Below are 20680 nucleotides of genomic sequence, written 5' to 3'. Positions count from 1 at the left end.
TTTCTAGACAACCTTGTCCCAGCTTGTAACGTATAAGCTTAAATGAGTTGTATTCACAGATTCCTGAGTATGTATGCTCTTTTACAGATCTAACATGTAATTTGTTGTCTCTGCAACAGGGTATAAAATAACAGAAAATCCTTAAAAACTAAAGATCAGAACAAGTTGTGTGAGCATTCTAACTTTGTTCCCTCTTACCTCTTCACCCTTAATCTGTCTTCCTGGCAGCAAAAACTATTTCTTTATATTATTTTTATATTCTTATTTGTTATTGGTCTCCATTTCTCTTTCTCAAATTGAATCACACCATAACAGAACTACTTCAGCCTTTAGAAAAAAATAAAGATTAAGAACTTTAACTGATTAAGTACTCTTATAAATATCTTGACTGAGTTCCTTTATGGTATTGACTGACAGTGGTAATTCTGGAATTATTCAAGTCACTCTCCAAATGTTACAAAAGGGACTATGACCTTCAGCATTTATCAAAGTGTGATTTATTTTCTTAGCTCTACAAAAGAGGCCAGAATTCAAATTATGAAAATTTGCCATACAGTATGATTTGTAATTTTTATTTTGAAATTACTATTTGTCTTTCCATTAAAGGAATAGTGTAGAATTTTCTCAAAGATAAATGAAAATCTAATGCCAGTGTCTAAAACACTATAAGAGAAGATGCAGAAGGAAAATAAAGAAATCAGATGGAACAGGGATTGAAAAGAACATACACTTTACTATAATGAAGGATGAGGCATATTAGAGGATGAATACATACACAGTGATGGCCTAGTAAATAATCTTGAAAATCAACAAGTGAGCTGTTTGAATTTGGAGTAGTAATTGTCTCATTGGAAAAATTTACAAAGGAGGGAAATGATCCAATTGTTACGTTCGGCTCTGAAAAACACAGTTCTCCTGTATATAACGTTTGTGCAGAATAAACATTAGACACAGTAAAGACCATGTGCTAAATAGTGAACTTTAAAATTTCCCATCAGGTTTATTTTGCAAACTAAAGCACTGTCTCAACATAACTCTGGGGCTACATGTTTTCCCAGTTCCAGCTCACAGCCTGAATGTCTAAGCTTAACATGGGTTAATTTTAAAAGTCAGCTTTGAGAAATAGATTTTGCAGGATGATTGCCCCTTTACCCTTGCAAGGGCGGAGAGGCTAAAGTTTAAAGGTTTCTCAGAGGAGATCTGGTCAGAAATCACATGGTAAAATAGCAAAACTTCTGCTCCTGAGCAAATCTTCAGTTTCTGATCGTGCAAGAGGTGCCCACTGTTCTCATTTTAAAACACATTTCCTAATCACTAATTGCTAAAATTCGTGTTCTTTTGTTCTAAAATACCACAGAAATTCAGAGGTATATAAAAAGTGAAGGTTACTTTCTCTTCTCTTCCCAGACATAAATAGCCTTCAGGTATTTCATATGATAAAGAAAACCTGAATATCTACTTGAAAATAAAGTTTGTTTATACCTTTGTTGTTTTGTGAAGCAATATTTAAAGATGTTACTGAAGTAGCTTTATTATTTTTAAAATATGAAATAATTCAATAATATTTACAGGAATTTTCAGCCTCTTTTTAATTGTGAATTGAGATTTCCATAGAGAAAAAATCTTAACTATCCAGTACTCCCAAATTAAGGAATTAATGCATAGAAATTTGGAAATCTAAAAATAATTCAAAAAGATATTTTGTTTTCTTGCTCCACTATGTTGACTTATGTTTTCCCTCTTGTCGGCTGTGTGTGTGTGTGTGTGTGTGTGTGTTTGTGCGCACGCGTGTGTGCACGTACATGTATGAGTATATATATGCGTGCTTTTGGATATCTGTGGTTATGTGTGTATATGTATTATATGTGTGTACTGTCAAAGGAGAAAGGAAACTGAAAAGAGTAAGATGTGACTTACTTTTGAATCTGTCATTAATGAACTGTTAGAAGTATAAATGAGGACTTTAGTTGTCCCATTTATTTAAAAATAAAAAGACTAAAAAAACCCTCTAATTTGTCCTTGATGATCTTTAAGGCACACTCGAACTTGAAGAATTTATAATATTAATTGTCTTGAAAGAGATTATGCCCTAAAGGAGTATAAGAATGCCCAAAGAACATTTGTGTTATAAAGAGTGTATCATATTTGAGTGGGTGAGGGGCATATCCTACCACACATCTCTCTTCAAGGATAAAAGTACTTTATAGGAAAATGTCAACTAAAATAGGGACATTATATAATATTAGTCACTTATTTTACTGGGATGAATGTAGAATATATTATGAAACATTTTAAAAATCCATTAGGTTTATTTAACCTATATATTAGTTTAATGTCATAAAGCTAATGCCATTTGATATTATTTTCTGTATCGGAACTAGTTTAGCAAATAATGATAGTGAACTACTATTAAAATAAACAGGGAACATATAAATCACTGGAAATACAGAATTGTACAGTGAATGTACTAATCTTTCATTTATTTTTCTCAGAATAAGCTTTTATCAAGCAACTCCACATATACAATTGGTCTTTAGATGTATTCTATCCCTCCATACCTATCCTAATCCCTGTCCCACCCTAATCCCTTTCCTAGTCCAACTATCTTTTAGAAAGAATGATTCCTGCCCTTCTTTTTTGCTTGTTTTGTTTAGAAACAAGGTCTAACCATCACCCTGGCGGGGGTGCAGTGGTATCATCATCACTCACTGCTCACTGTGACCTCAACCTCCTGGGTTTGAGTGATACTCCCACCTCAGCCTCCTGAGTAGCTAAGACTACAGACACATACCACTATGCCTGACTAACTTTTCCAATTTTTGCAGAGCTGGGGTCTCACCATGTTGCTCAGGCTGGTCTCAAACTTCTGGCCTCAAGCAATCCTCCTACCTCAGCCTCCCAAACTGCTGGAATTACAGGCATCAGCCGCTGCGCCTACTAAGAATGATTTCTTAAAAAGTAGACTAGGTTATACTAATGTAATAGATTGTTGAATCATTCAACTTAAAAATGATAAATGTATGATATGTAGTTAATATTGTATCAGATTGATATTATGCTTTATTCATAAAAGCATCACAGTGATCTCTTCTCCAGATCTAGGTTTTCTATATAAAGTTGTAATTCAGTGTTAATGGGTTCAGAGTAAGTCTGAGGCTACCACCACCACAGTCCGGGGGCTAAACTAGGTGTTAATGGGGTGACACAGGAAACAAAATATTAAACACAGTGTGTGTCCTTTCAAAGTCCCCTGATTTTTTAATACATTAGGAGGAAGAGATAACATAATCATCAGCAGTAAATAACTTAAATGACTAAAGAACATGAAAAAAAAATCAATATCCATAAAAAATATAACCATTAAAAAACGTCCAAACTATTACACCCCAGAGTGCATTTTCCCTGGGTTTCTTTGTACTTACGTCATTCATCGCCACTAAACAAAGTAAATTAAATAATAACCCTTCCATAACTCTTAACAAAGTCACAGAATGTAAGAAAAATAATGCACATTTGTTTCAGCTGATGTATCACTTTGGTTTCCTGGGAAATGCTATCATTCGAGATTAATATTGCAACACATACCTTCAGATTCTATAACTTTAGACAAAGTGTGTAACACAGGTAGAAAACAAAAAAATAACATTTATAACACATTAATTTGAACCAAATTCTAAATTGAGTTGTTTTACTACCAGATTAAAAAATAAAAACTTGTATGTGCACGGGACCTTCTACTTTTCACATGTTAAACTTACATGAATATCCTAATGAAGACATGCATCCATAAAACTAAATATGTGAGATATTTTGCAGGGCATGAGGTAATTTAAAGTTATTTAAATGTGAGGAAAATTGAAACAAAAAGATTTTCTGAAATCTTTCCTCTAGTATTTATGTATCATATTTGTATGGACATAGAGAAAAATATCAAATATATAGCTGTGTCAAAATTCTCCTATGAAAATATTATTTCTACAAAATAATTAATGTCAGAAAATAACATCATGAATATTTCATAGATTAGTGATTATCTTAGAGAAAATAGCTACAAATTACACAGAAAAATCAAATCAAATGCAAAATTTTAAAGCGTAATTGATTTGTATTATAACACTGCCTGCCAGAAACTGATGCCAATTTAAACTTCCACTAGAAATTTTTAAAAGACTGACCATATACTTCCCAATGCTAGGTTAATTAGAAACACTCTGAAGTCACACTAAACTAACAAACCACAGAAAACTAAATCAGACACATTAATTTCCTATTTCCTTCCATATTTCCTTGTACTCCTCCCCCTTTCATCAGTTCTTTCTATCCTTCTTTATTTACTGAATAAGTACCATGTTAAATGCATTGTGAGAACAAAGATGATTAAATATGGGTAAAAAGAAATATAATTTCAACTAAAACCTACAATGTTCTAATTGGAAACTGTGACATGATTCTAATTTTAAGCATCAAAATGATATCTCCCCATGTTTTTAAAGAAAGTAAGAGCAATTATCTTTGCAAAGTACACAAGAAACTACTAACAACAGTTGTACCTGGGAAAATATACTGTGGAACTGTGTCATAGGGATGACATTTGTTCCAGATCTGTGTATGTTACCTATCCAAAAATATCTTAAAACAAGTATTTTGAGTTTCTGAATGTGAATCATTTAATGAAGGGTGTAAACAAATTGTAAAGGTAATACGTGTAGGTATAACTCAAATAGGAGAAATAACATTTTGACATAATATGGAATTTATTTAATTTCCCACTTATAGAGACAATAGGGTAATATTAGCTTAGGGATAATTATCATGTTTTGTTTCTTTCTGTTATTTTTTGCTTTGCAATCCAAACTAATATTTATAACATATAATTTGGAAGCAAAACAATATAATTTTATAACAAAAGTTGCTTTCCCATATAATATAAATATAAACACACTTCAAGACCTTCTTAATATAGAAAATGTTATCAGGCTCTTAGATCTCTGTTTTTTAAGACATAAATAATGATAACAAGGGTGAAATGCCTTTTGTTTCCTCAGAGGAGAGAAAGGTACAAATTGAAAAGACACATAAGGACAGTAAGAGAGAATGAGAATGTGACAATAAATAACTGTTATATTATCTTCACACAAATAAATTCCTCAAATCCAGAAGACAGTCCTGTTTATGTTTGCTAATTATTAGCATTTTATCCTGTTATTTACTATGAGGAAAATGAAATGTAGTTAAGTATTCCCATCCTCACAAAGTTTAAGACTACTCATATAGACTAGCCATATACAAGAAATCACATTAATTGCATTGAAATTAATTTAAATTCATTGAATTAAATGAATTCAGAGAAAAAATATTTGCTTTAGCATTGGGTAGTTTATGAGTAAATCTTTAAGAAACCTCATAAATATTTATTGGAAGGCTAAGGTGGTGTAAGACACTGCTAGGTATCATGGTGTGTAGGTTAAAAAAATCACAAGGTTTAGCTGTTTAAAAAAATAGAATCTTTAAGAGGAAGACACAATGAATAAAATAAAATAGCATGCAATGACTTCCCTAGGGAAAGGGCAAAGTATAAGTATTCAAAAGGAGAAGTCAGGCATAATGGCAGGTGCCTGTAGTCCCAACTACTTGGGAGGTGGAGGCAGAGAGGGTCACTTGAGCCCAGGAGTGCCAGGCTGTAGTGTGCTATGATCTACTATGGTTGTGCCTGTGAATAGCCACTGCACTCCAACCCGGGCAACATGGCAACACTCATCTCTTTAAAAAAAAAAAAAAAGAAAGAAAGAAAGAAAAAGAAAAAGGAGAGATCACCTAACAGGGTATATGTGGTATTTAATTTGATATTGTAAGGAAAGGCAGAATTTCTACAACAGGGAGACCATAAGAAAAGATATGGCACCTACATAGGAAAAAACAAGATAGATTAAGAACAAGGAGAAAGGTACTGCCAGTAACCAACATCAGAATTTGAAAAAGAAGCTAGGGAAGCCTCTTCAAGAATGTATATAATTAAGGTATAATAGAAAATTGTGAGAGACATAATTGTTAATTTTTTTCTTTTTAGTTGAGGCCAAATGTCAAATAATGAGACATTGTAGAAATATCTATGGGCATGCTTAAGGTAGAGTGAGAGAACAGCAGGCAGAGGGAGCAAAGGCTTCAACTGTGATAAAAATGTGACTGAAAGTTAGAAAAGAAGATAAGGTGAAGATGAGGAAATTAAAATGTCACTGTAAATAACAGATAATTTTTCTAGGTAATTAAAAGCCTGAAGCTTTCTGAATAATGATACCATGTTGTGTTTTACAAAATACAATCTGATGACCATCTAAAGAAAGAACTGGAATCAAAAAGAGAATGACAAAGCAAGTGAAATACTTAGGATGTTGGGAAAGGTAGAGACACGTATTTTGTAATTATGATAAATGAAAGAAAATGTTCAAATTTGTATAACCTTTCAAGATGTTGTGAAAAAAGTTTATGTTCATAAAAGACTTTGCAATAGATAAAATGTTCCTCTATAAAGACATGATCCAGGGTATTGATTAGGAATAAGGATTCTGACGCTGGACTAGCTTGATTAAACAGCAATTTACCACTCTGTGATTATAAGTACTTAACCCACCATCACTATGCTTCAGTTTCCTTACATTGTTTTTATTCGTGAATTTATATACATAAAAACTTATATAAGATATATAACCATATATATGTATATATGTATACATATAATCATATATATATACATGTTTAGAGAGAGAGAGAGATACTTTTTACAGTAAGAGTATTTTTTCTCTTTTAAACTGGGTAATAATAGTCTCATTCTATTAGACTAAATTAGTAACACCTCCCTTTAAGGTTAAATTACTTAATACATGCAAGTACTTAAAATAGGACTCGGTATCTATTAACTAAAAACGAACAAAATCTATGAGCTGTATTTATTGAATGCCTTCTATTAATATCTTCTACCTTTTATATAATTTAAACCATACTTGCCACTTACTCCTATAGTACCTGAGCCCTGTTATACAGAAACCAACTTAATGGAAAAACCCATATTTTGAAGATATAATTCAAGTTGTCTTTATATAAGCTACCTGGTTACTTAGAACTTAAAATTATAGTGTATAAAAATAAAAGTTAATGTTCAAGATGTCTTGAATTATAGACAGAACAAAACATCACCCACAATCCCACTACATGGATACATTCATTGTTAGCCTATCATCTATTCTTTCTCCTATGTATATTTTGCATAATTCTAAACATCATTTTATACAAATTTTTGTTTTTTCATTCAAAATTATTAATACAAATTCAAAATTCCTTTATAGCATCATTGATATTTTATAGACTAAGTTCAATCAAGGTGATATGCCTTAACTTTGGACATTTGGGTTATTTTCAATAATTAAAATTACATACACTGTTAGTGGAAAAAAAGGATTACATAAAAGATTTTTTTTTTAATGAAATGCCTTCTTAGATAAATTAACAGGTGTGAAATTACTTGATTAAAGGATATTTAACTATTTGTGGCCTGTGAGATATATGTTCATCTGTTCATCACCATGAGGTTTCTTTACTTAGCAAATTCCTTGTTGTATTATTAATAATAAGCATTCATTGATTATTTGCTATGTCCCACATACTATTTTTAGGGTTTGTACATACATTACTTCATTCAATTCTGACAAGAACCCTATGAGGGAGGTACTATTTTTATTAGCCCCATTTTATACTTAAGGAAATTAAGGTTTAGAGAGATTGTCCTACTTTATGCATCTAGTAAGTTGTGAAAGCAGCATTTTGAAACTGACTGTAGCATCTGAGCTATTAACCCACTGGTGTTTCCTACATTTCTGTGTGTGTATATATATACACACACACACACGATTATAAATGCTATATAAAGACTCAATTGTTATGAAAATTTCATGGTACAAATTGCATGCTACTTGTCTGCAAAAATAAAGTAGTTTTCAAAAAAGTTGGTCAAGAAACAGAGTTTAAATATTGTTAATGCTATAAAATTGAACGTATTGCTTCATTTATTAAATTATACATATGTTCATAAATTATATATTATTAAAATAATAATAGACCTCTTAACATTAATAGAAACTATTAAAAAGCTGCTATCAGTAAAATTTCTTATAAAAATTATAAACGTATGATTACTTGAATTCCCCTTTACATGAAATCATGAGAAAGAAAAATTTTACTTATTTGCTTTCAAAAAATTTAAATTAAGCAATATAAGTAATGCAAGTAAATCACATTTCTATATTCTGATATATGTGCATGTAAATCTTATGTCTTTGAATTTTTTACTTCTAAATGAGAAGAATTTTGTGCAAGTAGGATTATCATCCAAATCAGAAAAAACATTTTTCAAAGCAAAAAGAAGCAGTGTTAATTAAAAAAACAATTATCCCAGGCATATCGGGCATATGGTCACCCTACATAGAATAAAGTTTTATTAGTTTTTTAGTAACTAAAATCTACTGGATAAAGTCCAGAACAAATTTTAGGGAAGTAGTGGTGTGGGGAAAAAAGACTTGAATTGGTAAACAGAATTTTTGAATTCTTACCCAATTTTGTTACTTATTAATATCTCTGAGCTTCAGTTTCTTCATACGTTGAAAGAGAGAGAAAAAAAATAATACTTTCCACATCTTAGTGATGTGGTGAGGTTTAAATGAGAAACTGAATGTGACTGTTCAATATAAACTGCAAACTGCCTATGCAAATCCAAGTTATAATATCCAGATCCACACTTTGACAAGCACTATTTTATTTTCTAAATGGAATAAAATTGTACAAAAGTTACAAAAATTGAAATATATTTCAGTAGATTTATTTTATTAGTCTTCCCAAAATATTTACATGTGTAAAATATAACAGGATCTCTCAATTTGTAAAATAACTGTAACTTTTAATCTAAGAAAATATATTGACTAGTTTGCAAAGTTATGTAACTTGTAAATTTAAAAAAAATGACAATAAAAGTATACTAAATGAAATTATAAATTCTTAAATCAATATAAAGAGATGTCCTCATAAAAATACTATGTTTAAGAATTGGACAGAAGTTCTCCACATATTAGTAGACTTGAGAAGCATTTGATTTTCAAAATTGAGCTATTTTTTCAGTTATGAAGAGAAGCTCTTACATCAACTGTTCGAACCAACAATCAGTTTTTTATAGTAATTCATATTTCATATTGTCTTCTAGCAAACATCACAATAGGCTGCTACTTCAAAATGTGCCCAGATAAACTTGCCTTTAAGTGGCTAACCACTCTCATTTGGCTAGGGACTCACTAGCATCCTCTCCCAAACACATTACTTTTCCTCAATATGGGACTGGAATTTGTTTTCAAACTCTTAACAGGATTATTGAAAGGAAACAGGAAGAATACTATAAAGGCAAGCCTGGAGTGATTCCAGAGGCAAGTACTCTTGCAGCAATGCATTGGAATTACGCCAAGGAGGGAAGTGTTTTTGCAAATGAACATAGTTCCATGGTTAAGTAGAAGGTATTTAATTCCTTTGTCAACATTACCAAGGCTAAAAATTAAGAAAGTTATGTCATAAGCAATTTACTTGACTTATAACAACGCGCACATATTCTTTCGGTTAAACCATAAGGCGGCATCTTGCCTCCTTTAACCATGTTTTTTTTTATTTTTTAATGAACTGTTACTACAATATTAACACCTAATTTCAAGTATTCAGAGGCAGAATTAATGAAGATGATAGTGGAGTAATTTTATTTTATTTTTAAAAACCTTGGTATAGTTTACAGGTAACAATAATTTTGGTAGTAAAATGTTTCAATTCTTCCAATTAAATTTGACAAATGTAAGTAATTTTATAGTACCATGGTTAATGAGATGATTTTTTTCATTTGAAATAAATTGAGGTTTATTTTTCATGATAAATATATCTACTTACTGTGGTTTAAGACTGCTTTTCTTACTAAATTCTATAATTAGAAGCATAAAACTCGAGCAGCTCCTGTTCACATTTTCTTACGAATAAATGTGGAAAGCACATTTTCTTAACAAATAAATGAGTTAAATTGCAAAAAGTGAAACAACAGCCACAAAAACCTGTAATCTTCTTTAAAACCTTTAAAACACAGGGCCTTTAATGTTATTTCCTATCTTTTCTCATATAAATTTAACTGTGTACCTTTATACATATTTCTGCTTTGTTATTTTTCCCATTTTAATTGTGTAAAAGTTTTAAGTTCCTTTGTCATATCAATCAAGATCTGCATAATATTGAAACTGCTGCTTTCACAGCTAAAGTGCAATAATGTTCCTAAAATTTTTTGTAACAGTTACTGCTGAATCCACCATCACTTTCAAGTAGCTGTTAACCTCTTGTCAATAGGAACATTGCCTTTCATTGAATTGATCAGTTCATCACTGAGAATATTTCTCTACTTACCCATTGGAATAGCATTTTGCCTACAAGCAGGGATAAATCTTCATCAGTTTCTGATTTCCACATATATGGAAACTGCAAGATTTTCTACTCAATTAGAAATACTGCCAGTGAGGGAAAGGGAAAGAGGACAATGGGAGACAGGCTTGACTCCTTCAGGGACATAAAAGGAGACTGCTAAACTGGCCTATGGGACCTGAACCTGTATCATCTCCATTTGTTTTGCTCAGAGTTCACTTCACAATGTCACCTCTGGTGTAGATGATAATTGAGTGCAGAGCCATAGGCACTTTACATGCTTAGCAGCCAGCCACATGAAGTATTTAACTCTTTGAATAGGACAGAAAAAGATATTTGCTCAGTTACTCCATTTGAAAAGTATATCCAGTACAAATATAAAGTGAGCCACAAATGCAATTTTAATATTTCTAGCCACACTAAAAAAGAGTAAAAGAAACAGCTGAAATTAATTTTAATATTATCCTCTAGCCCTGTTTATCTAAAATATGATTATTTCAACATGTAATCAACACTTAAAAATGGTTAAAGACATATGTTACTCTTTTTTTTTTTTTTTTTTTTTTGCAGTACGGCTTTGAAATCCAGTGTGTAATTTATACTTACAGCACATCTCAATTTAGAATAGTCACTTTTCAAAACCTAAAGAGCTACATGTGGCTGCTGGGTACAGTACCGTATAGCACAGGTCTAAATTTTTTTAAAAATTATTTAATTTTAAAAATATTCTACTAGAATGAGAATTTTATGGGGAAGTAATCCAATTTACATATGTATATGAGACACCTAAACACTATGAGCCATGAATCCTATTTCCTAGGATTCTCCTTGCTTTGTGATTGAAACTAGGGCAATATTGTTGCCCAGGCTCTAAAGTCAGAATGTCCCAAGTTTGAAGGTAAGCTTAGACAAATATTACTAATGTAACTAGATATCTTGATATCCTCTTTTTTTATTGTATAAAATAGAAATGATAATGATACCCACCTTTTTAAATAAGCTTGCATATATAAAGGAAATGGAGGAATGTCTGCATATACTAAGTTATCAATAAAAGTTAGTTATAATAGCTATTATTATCAGTGGTCCCCTTTAGCTCAACTAAGAATTGCAAGTATAACGCCTGTGCTTCTGGTTTTGGCGTAAAATATATATATAGATATAAGTGTTATTTTTAATGTACTATGTTTTCTATACCATAAGTTAAAAAGAGACACTAGTAATGTAACTTTATAATTTATTTTCATAAAACCTAGAAACAATATCTATCAATCTTGAAGGCCCACATGACATATTTTTAAAAATTTAGCCACATAATGCTAGGAAAGAGAAAAAAAAAGGTTTTATAAAACAAAGAAAAAGGTTTACTAATTCATACGTGATTGTTTCAAAACATGCAATTGATGTACTATAATAACTAAAACTTTACTTTGGCCCACTTCCACAAAAATGTGGTCATTTTTGTATTTAGTCCAAAAATAAAAATCACACCTTTCGCAGATGTAACCACAGAGATTTAGTAAGTGAAATTTGAAAAATTTTGTATCAAAGTTACAGTATTTATATAAGATAAATCTAAAAGTTTATAAATGTATTCGTTTATGCCCTGCCTGTCACTAGAGCTCTTATTCACAACCTTCTTAACCTCCTATTTACTGCTACTCAAGGGACCAGACAATATGGGTTTAAAAACAGGAGGAATGGCATCTCATTAAATCCTGTTAAATGTCACCTCAGTCTTGCCAGGCTACAAATTCAACTACCCAGACTCCTCTCTAAACTCCATAGCCCAAAATGCAACTATTGACTTCCATATTAAGCATAGGACACATTAAATTTTAGTAACAAATATCTTTATCACCCATATTGATTATATACACTTAGTGCAGATGCTACCGTAGGGCAATCACTAAGTTCAACGGTGACTTTGTTTAAGATCAGTAGAATTGCGCTTCTGGTACAGAGCAGATTCACTTATTCAAGTAACTATTAATGTTTATAAAAAGACACAGTAGAGTTTTAAAAGGACATATTACTTACGTTCACAAGTGTCCCCTTTTTGCTGGTAGCCCGCCTTGCAGATACATTTTCCAATGGGCACTAACCATTCTCCTTCTGCACTGCAGTGCATCCTGGGGGAGTTTTCCGCCTCTTCCTCTGCACTGCTGACACATGTCCCTCGAACCTCGACTAAAGAGGAAAATTCTGAACCAGTCACTGTATCTGGAAAGATAGCTAAGTTCTCAATAATGGACCAGCACTTCTTGTAGTATACTTTGACAGAGACCAAAGCTATGCAAGCCCCTACATCCTGAAAGGCAAGATAGAATCCCTTTTTGGACAAAGGTCCAATCTCTCTCACCTCAGTGTTAAGCTTCATCTTTCTTTCACCAAGGTCACCTTGGGTAAAACTTTCATCTGCAGCAATGGTGTCTATTTTTACATAGAGATTTTCTCTTATATTCCTGCCAGTGTCATAGTCTGTTTCATAATAGTACAAATTAAATGTTTCCTTGCAAGTTCCCAGTACTCCAGGAAGACTGTTACAATCCCTCAGGGTGAATTTCAATTCTACAAAAATCCTTTGTGCATTGCCTTTAGAAATCCAGTTAGTCCGCAGCCAGTTGTTTTGGTTGGGCTCCATGACTTGGCACACCTGGTATGTTCGTATCGGGGTATAGTTCTCATCCAAACCACTAATTTCTTCCCACTGCAAAAGTTGAAAAAAGTACATCAGGCATTCAGCAAAAAATAACATTTTGCTTTTGAAAGTGCAAGTACTTCACAAACGTGGATCTTCGAAAAAGTTAGGTTGATTCCTATCCTGGCAAAACTATAATCCAGAGAATGCTGGATTCTAGGTTCTGCTTCATCCTGGAGGTGGAACATACTTACGCTGCTTGCTTTGTGTATACATACAATAAATATTTCATTTTGTTTAATATCTTTTTGGGAGTATATTAGTGTTTTTATTTTTACATCTTTGCTTATGTTTACGTTCTTCATTGAGATTATCTTTTTGGGAGTATATTAGTGTTTTTATTTTTACATCTTTGCTTATGTATACGTTCTTCATTGAGATTTTTATAGACTAAAGCTCACAATTATTTAAATTACCAGTGAAAGTATATACGTATGGATGCCTGGCAGGATTTTTGATAACTCAGTTGACATTTTAAGTGTCCATATCATACTTACGATTACAGAGTACTTAAAAACATGAAGAAGAAAATGCCAACAGTACTCTGAAATGTAAAAGTATTCAACAACATGTTGATATTTATAATTTGGAATATTTTACAATCTTTGCAAAATGAGATGTAAGCAAGTAACATTTTACAGAGCTATTTATTTATTCCAGTGTTATATATAATATTGTACACAAAGCCACATAACTATAAATAAGTAGTTATAAGAGTATGATTCATTTTTATAAATAAATTGCTTTCAATAGACAATCAAATATACATGGCAAATCTGCATGCTGGATCATATTTAGTCACTTTCTGACAGGAAAAATATCAGATGTTTAAAAATGTACATTTATATGTTGATATAATGTATACTACAAACAAATCTATATTAAATATTTTCCCAAAAAAGGAAAAAAAAAGTGCATTTGTCAGAATTTGCAACAATTTCAAACTATTAAACCATATATAATATTCTCTGCCACTCATTAATCAATAAAAGCATTTCACCTAGGAGCGTTAAAAGCCTAAATGAATAGTAGTATATGTTTTTTTCTTACAATTATTAAAAAATTTCCCACTTTGTATTTATGATGTCTTAATAATGAAATTGTCATCTGTTAATATTAATTTCCCCAATTAAAAATGCCAAATACAAAACATATGTGTTCAAGTCCAAAGTTGCATAGCATACAATATTTAAACTATTGTTTCAAGAAAAGAAGATGAGAAAATAAAAATCATGTGGTAAATAGTTTTATTTAAAATACCTGATTTGAGTATTGATTTATTTAAATGTTCTGTACAACATTAATGTATACTTTTAAAACTAGTCCTTAGAAAATTAACAAGACTGACAAATTAGCTATATAATACAATTCAGAAATTTCTTTGGTGATGTTACATATTTGGTTGATTTTGTTATACACTGCCTAATATCATGAAAGGTACTCAAATGTAGTAAAGAACCCATTTTAATGTTCAGTTTTTACTCAGTTCAGCTGGCATTTGTGACTAGTTAACAGTGTGCATATCTTCCCTTTGTTTCAGTTAGCTGCCTACAGTCTGAATGGCAATCAGCCAAATATAACCAAATGCATCCATTTGGATGGGTAGATTTCAGTCTCTTCATTAGACTGAAATTACAAAAAGAAGTAAAACTAGTAATGATATATACCAAAAAATCAAAAGCTCCAAAGATAAATGTGTTCCTTTTTAACAACTCCCCAGTTTGAAGAAACCAAAGCTATTTTAAAAGAATATATCCCAAGAATTCCTTTATCTAACTTCAAGAACAAATTTATTCTTTCATTCTGTATAAGAAAAATCAATTTTATTACCCGTGAAACCCAATTAATTTTTATTTTTACTTAAAATTTTATTCCAGAGGGGAATGCTTCAGGAAAACTATGATGTAGATTACAAAATTGAGACTACATAAATTCATTTAACACAACTATTGTTTTATTATCTCACTTTCTAAGACATTATGAACATTTCCACAAATGATGCCATTGGGAAAAATGTCTTCATTCAGACACTGCATTTTTATAGTATGTTTACAGAAATGTTTTCTCAAAACTTATGTCTCAGGAACATTTTCTTTACAGTTAGGTATTTACTCACATGTGAACTAATCTATTGCACAAATATAGAAAATATCGTCGATCAATTGTTTTCTAATATTACATGTTGATGTCTACAGATATGTAGGGTTAACTGTTAACTCAAGATACTTTGGACTGACAAAATGCCCATTTGAGTCCAAGATAACATTGACAGTCACAATTTGTCATTTTGTATATTACATGGATGAAATACTACAATCATATATCAGTTTACTTCTCCTCAGAGATAAAACCATCCTCTATCTCTATTTGTTTTAATTGATGGATGGTAGAAAATGGGCTACATCTGTCATTGGCAAGAAAGGTGTTTCATTTTTTATCATGAATGGCTGTCTATAACATATATTATTTTACTCACAGAAACCACTTCTCTCAAGAAAGGTATTATATTCATACCTCCAACTCATGGAATTTTTATATTTAATCTGTAAAATGGTTGTCATTTGTTAATAATTTATCATAACCAATACAGATAACCACAATATGCATGAAAGAAATCTCTTAAAAATTAAATTTAATGAAAACTGTATTTTAAACAGATTTGTTTTGTTTATATTTTACATTCTTAAACTTTCAGTTCCTGACATGTTGATTTCATGATCTCAACAATCTCTTTCAAACTTTCATTCTTCTCTTTGCAAAATATGCTACAGTTTTTATATTATAACTTATAATCCACACACTTTTGACTTCAGATTTTTTTTAAGGTGCCAAAGATAAACTTAAATAGCAATAGGGTATCTTCTCCTTTCTCAGAGCCCTCTTCCTCGATAAGGAATAAAGAATGTGCCCTCTCTCACAATTAAAAATAAGACCTGAAGACACGGATACTGAGCTATATTTATATATGAAAAATAATTGTTAGTATTTTTAAAGATTTACTAATATTTCAGTAGATTATTATTGGACAATTGTCACTCATATCTGTTGCAGATTTTTATTGTAATATGTGCAGGTTTTGCCATAATTTCTGCTAAATAACAGCAGATAGTACATAATATAAATTTGGAGAATCTATATATTATGTTATAGCGAACTATACACCAAAATGTTGAACATAGTGATATTTCAAAGTACATTTTGAATGATGCCAGAACTGTTTCAAAAAGAGGAAAACAGATTGATTACTTACTGTTTTAAAGAATTATATACCACTGACATGGTGATTATACTAGAAATATAAAGCAACTAAAGAGGTTTAAGTGAGTTTGTGAAAGGAATGTTTGCTGTAATTAGTTAGCATTTATAGCCTGGACCCTGAGGTATTATTCCACACAATAAGAACTCAAAAGACTATGGTTACGAGGTTTTGTTTATTCCATTTCCCCAAGTACTAAGTATACCTTCTCTAATCAGAGTACTCAATGTCTCATTATAAATATAACATAATATTGGACAAGATATTTGGAATTGAACAGTTTATACATGAAATATGTGAAAAACTACCCTGGAGGGAAGGGAAACGTTTTGTTTCTTAGTTTTAAAAATAAAGTGATATTTTATGATGAAAAAAACTTACCCCATTGGGTGGAGAGGAAATCCACTCCAACTCTGTTTGTTGTGCTTTAGAATCCAGCAGTAGTACTGAAAAAGAAAGTTGTATTTCCAGATGTTACATGAAACGCTTAAGCACAAAGTACACATGTAAACATTTTTAAGGTGAATCTTTTTATATGACTATCATTTTATGACTTAAGATATGTAGTTATTTATGTAAATGAATGATATGAACACCCTCCTGATACATGTATATTCCACTTCCTTAAAGGAAAAAAGATACTAAGACACCAATATTATATTTGCTATTCTTTAATTACGATATTAAAATAAATCTTAAAATGCAATATTAGAATAAAAGTGAGGGTAGAAATTTTATATGTGGTATATTAATTCTACAGTAACTATATATTAGAGTTTTGTAAACCATTGAGCTGTTAGAACTTTGTCAAATATAATGAACATACGAACATAATAAGGTATAATTCCTACATTACTTTTGATCCAGTCATTAATTTGTAACATTCTGCCAGCCGTATTTTCTATTGTCTTTTGATAATTGGAGTTTATCTTTTAAAAAAATATTTTCACATACAGTGTCTTTTCTTAAGCTAAAATGAATACAGAAATGTTAAAATTATGTTAAGCAACGTTATCAGAAAACTAAATTGCCTATTATTTGCAAGATTTTTATTCAGGTTAGTCAAACATCAGTTTTTTCAGCATTTTTTTTTTTAATTTCTAAATTTTCAAAGTGATAGATAATTCTTAAAATGGTATAAACTCTGACTTGACTTCTAAACAGTTGTATTTCACTTTTATGCTATCAAAAAGCATAATGCATTTAATATGTATATAAAGTGTTATAAATGCTCCTGATACTATCAATATGAGAATGCATTAGAATATCATATATTAATAACATAATATTTCTATGTGATATCTTTTATTTCTTTTTTGGACAATTACTCTCTTCTAAAGCACTCATTCTTTTGGTCAAGCTGGTTTCAGAGTTACATGAGTTTTTACACTTTAAAAATATTTATCTGACTCTACACCATTTTGACAAATGCATCAATTTGTCCAGAAATAATACTCAATATATTTTAAGTATGTCAATAGGCTTAACATCAGTCTCAGCAAAATGTTAAAATTTTGACTTAAAATACATGCTTATATGAACGTTTAATAATTATACAACCCAATCACTAGGGATAAAAATATGTATTTGAAAGACAAGAAAAATCTGTTATGATAAGAAAACAAAGGAACAATTGATTATGTGTTTAAAGGAACAGTTGATTATGTGTTTAATTCCTTCACACTAGTCAAAGTTACTAACTGTAAATGAAAATAGATATAGAGACACTAGGATTTTTTGTTTGTTTCTTTGTTTAGTGTTTTACACTTAAGACTCTCAGGGAGACTTTGACAGGAAAAAAAGAAAAAAACTTGATCAGCAACATTTGACTCCCTTTCAAATGAGAAACATACACACAACACTTTTAAAATGTCAATTTGTATTTCAACTTGTAACATTGATAAATCGTTGGACTAGCGAATTTATATAAAAAGTAATTTTTAAAGTTTACTTGTATCCTCAACAAAACAGATGAAGCACAAGGAAACAATGTGGGTGGCCAGGTACTCTACTCTTTTTGAGATGCTTTATTTTTATTTTTCTTGTGTGCTGAATATAGACAACAGGATTTTAAATCCAGGTGACCTTCTTGGGTCATTTCCGAGTGTGAAATAAACATTGCGAGATTACCGTTTATTGCCATTCTGCAACCCCTCAGCTCAGTCTGGGGGTGGAAGCTAAGGACCTAAGCAGAGAGCAGTGACGGCCAACAAGTTAAGAGAGAAACAAACTAACAAATTAAAACAAAACAGAAACCGGCCCGAGAACTTGTAATCAGAAGCCGCTCTCAAGTGATCAGTGCGTCTCTCTTCTGCTCGCTCCGCTCTCTGGTTAAACCCTCAAGAGAGCGCGTTTCCCTTCCCGCTCGGAGCAGAGTGCCAACCTCCCTTTGCGCCCGCGAAGGTGCAGTCAGTCCCTGGGCTCACCCGGACGCTGGGGACCAGGCCTGGGACTTCGGGGCTCCGCGCCCCGCTGTGAGGGCCGAGAGGTGATGGGAGAGGGGCTAGATTGGGGGCGCGCCCTGGCTCACCCAGGCAAGGACCGCGTGGGCAAAGGCTGGCGTCCCGGGGCTGGGGCGGGGCCGTCGGAGGGGCGGAGCGGGGACTGCCAGACTGGCGCGCCAGCCGCGCCAAGCATCCATTACGCCTCTGCCAGACCTGGGCACTCCAGGGAGCCAGTGGCGCCCTCGCTCGAGAAGGAGTCGGGAAGAGGAGAGTGGCTTTCGGGAAGCATCTCCTCTGAGGAAGAGGCGGTGGCGGCGGCTTTTACGGAGAGAAAAAGTAGCAGCTGCACTTTGCCTCCAAGCGTCAGTCTGACTCGCGCTCCCTGTAGCGCTGGTAACTGACCTACCCGAGAGAACGTGCACAAGGAAAGTGAGGGAAGGGGGTTTCTTATCTTCCTCTAGTCACCCCCAAATGCCCCAGGAGGCCCGGCACCTGCTCCAAGCGGTTCCCAGCGCTAGCCCTTGGGTACTGCGGGCCGCCTCGGGGCTTGTGGGCTCCTAGAACGCCAGCTCTCTGTCGCCGCTGCGCCCTAGAAGCGTCGCCGCCTAGAAGCCGGGCGCACTCGCCGCCCGCCAGCCACCGATCACCACCCTCCCTCCCACCGCCCCCGCGCCTTTTATATATCTCACTTCTGCATCTAAAGAATTCAGGCTCCTAGAATCAGAATCCTCTTCACGTAGCTTGCACCCAGAAGAGCAAAGCGAACTAGACATTCTGGCTGCAGGAACCTCTCCCCCTAGTGATGCAGTTATTTATAGCCCAAACTCCAGCCCGAGTCTGCGTGTGTTCGCGCGCGGGGCTTCGCCGCGGCGGTGAAAACTTTTCCTCTGGTCCGCTATTCCAGAGGAATCACAGGATGCCAGGGCTGAAGGTTTCTGATCGCTAACGTCAGGGGAGTAGAAATGTGGTTTTGGAGGGGATGTGTGTGCCTTTCTAGCAGATGTCCGTCCATCTGCAAACATGTAACCGCCAGCTTGGCGGCACGGGGTTCTCTGAATGGGTTCAGCATCTATACAGGTTGCAGATGTGGAAAGTGGGGTCAGAAGGTCAGGATGAATGAAGGACTAGAATGTGGCGCCGGGCTGGAGGGGAGCTTGAGTGAACTAAGAGGGGTGCACGATGAGAATAAAGAAAAGCCGCACTAAGTTTTCAGAAATAGATGAATCAAGGACCTACATGTAAGCCCCCAACCCCCCGCCCGATAACCACCATGACCTAAATTTGAAAACAGATTCCTCTCCCTCTACATATCAGGAATAAGTTATTATTTCTCTTCTGCTTTTAAGAGATCGAAAAATGAAACTTACATACACAGCCTGAAAGACCAAGGGCGAGGGGATGAGGGGGAGTTGAGGGTGGGATTGTGACACTGCTCAAAAGCAAGAGACTTCCATTGCTAGGGTTTATTTTTCCCCAGCTCCAACTACAGGCACCGAAAGGTATTTTACGTATTCTGTCAAAGGTTCAAAGAAGGAAAACATAACATATACAGGCTTATCTATAATAGCTTGCCAAATAAAACCTGCCTTCTCCTACCAGAACCAACCCTCAGGGTTCAGGTCTTTGGCAAGGTTTGGCCATTCGGATTTCTCAATTGCTGGACTACGGGGCAAATAATTGGGGACTTGGAGTCGCCCAAGCGGCATCTCTTTACAAATTGCACAGCTCCAGCCCGCCCCCTGCCTCCACCGCCCGACCAAACCCGCTGGGCTGCCGCTGCCCCCACGACCGCTGGGC

The 20680-nt window shown here is 33.5% G+C and overlaps 1 protein-coding gene across 6 annotated transcripts in view; it reads right to left on the bottom strand.

Moving 5' to 3' along the window:
* The window catches only part of LOC105492201 (EPH receptor A7), a 184846-nt gene that overhangs the window by 163167 nt on the left and 999 nt on the right, over nucleotides 1-20680 (bottom strand). For 5 of the 6 annotated variants that reach the window (XM_011759211.3, XM_011759212.3, XM_011759213.3 and 2 more), the window contains exons 2-3: nucleotides 16821-16885; nucleotides 12523-13192 (exon numbers count right to left, since the gene is read on the bottom strand). In XM_011759211.3, the coding sequence (XP_011757513.1) occupies nucleotides 12523-13192; nucleotides 16821-16885 (735 nt within the window). Of the gene's footprint in view, nucleotides 1-12522; nucleotides 13193-16820; nucleotides 16886-19572; nucleotides 19589-20680 lie in introns of those variants that run through there. The other variant, XM_071096711.1, reaches the window with a different exon arrangement.

This window comes from Macaca nemestrina, chromosome 5, assembly GCF_043159975.1.
Source record: "Macaca nemestrina isolate mMacNem1 chromosome 5, mMacNem.hap1, whole genome shotgun sequence".
Taxonomy (NCBI): domain Eukaryota; kingdom Metazoa; phylum Chordata; class Mammalia; order Primates; family Cercopithecidae; genus Macaca; species Macaca nemestrina.
Note: the sequence above shows the minus strand (reverse complement) of the source record. Positions and strands in the feature narration are given on the sequence as shown.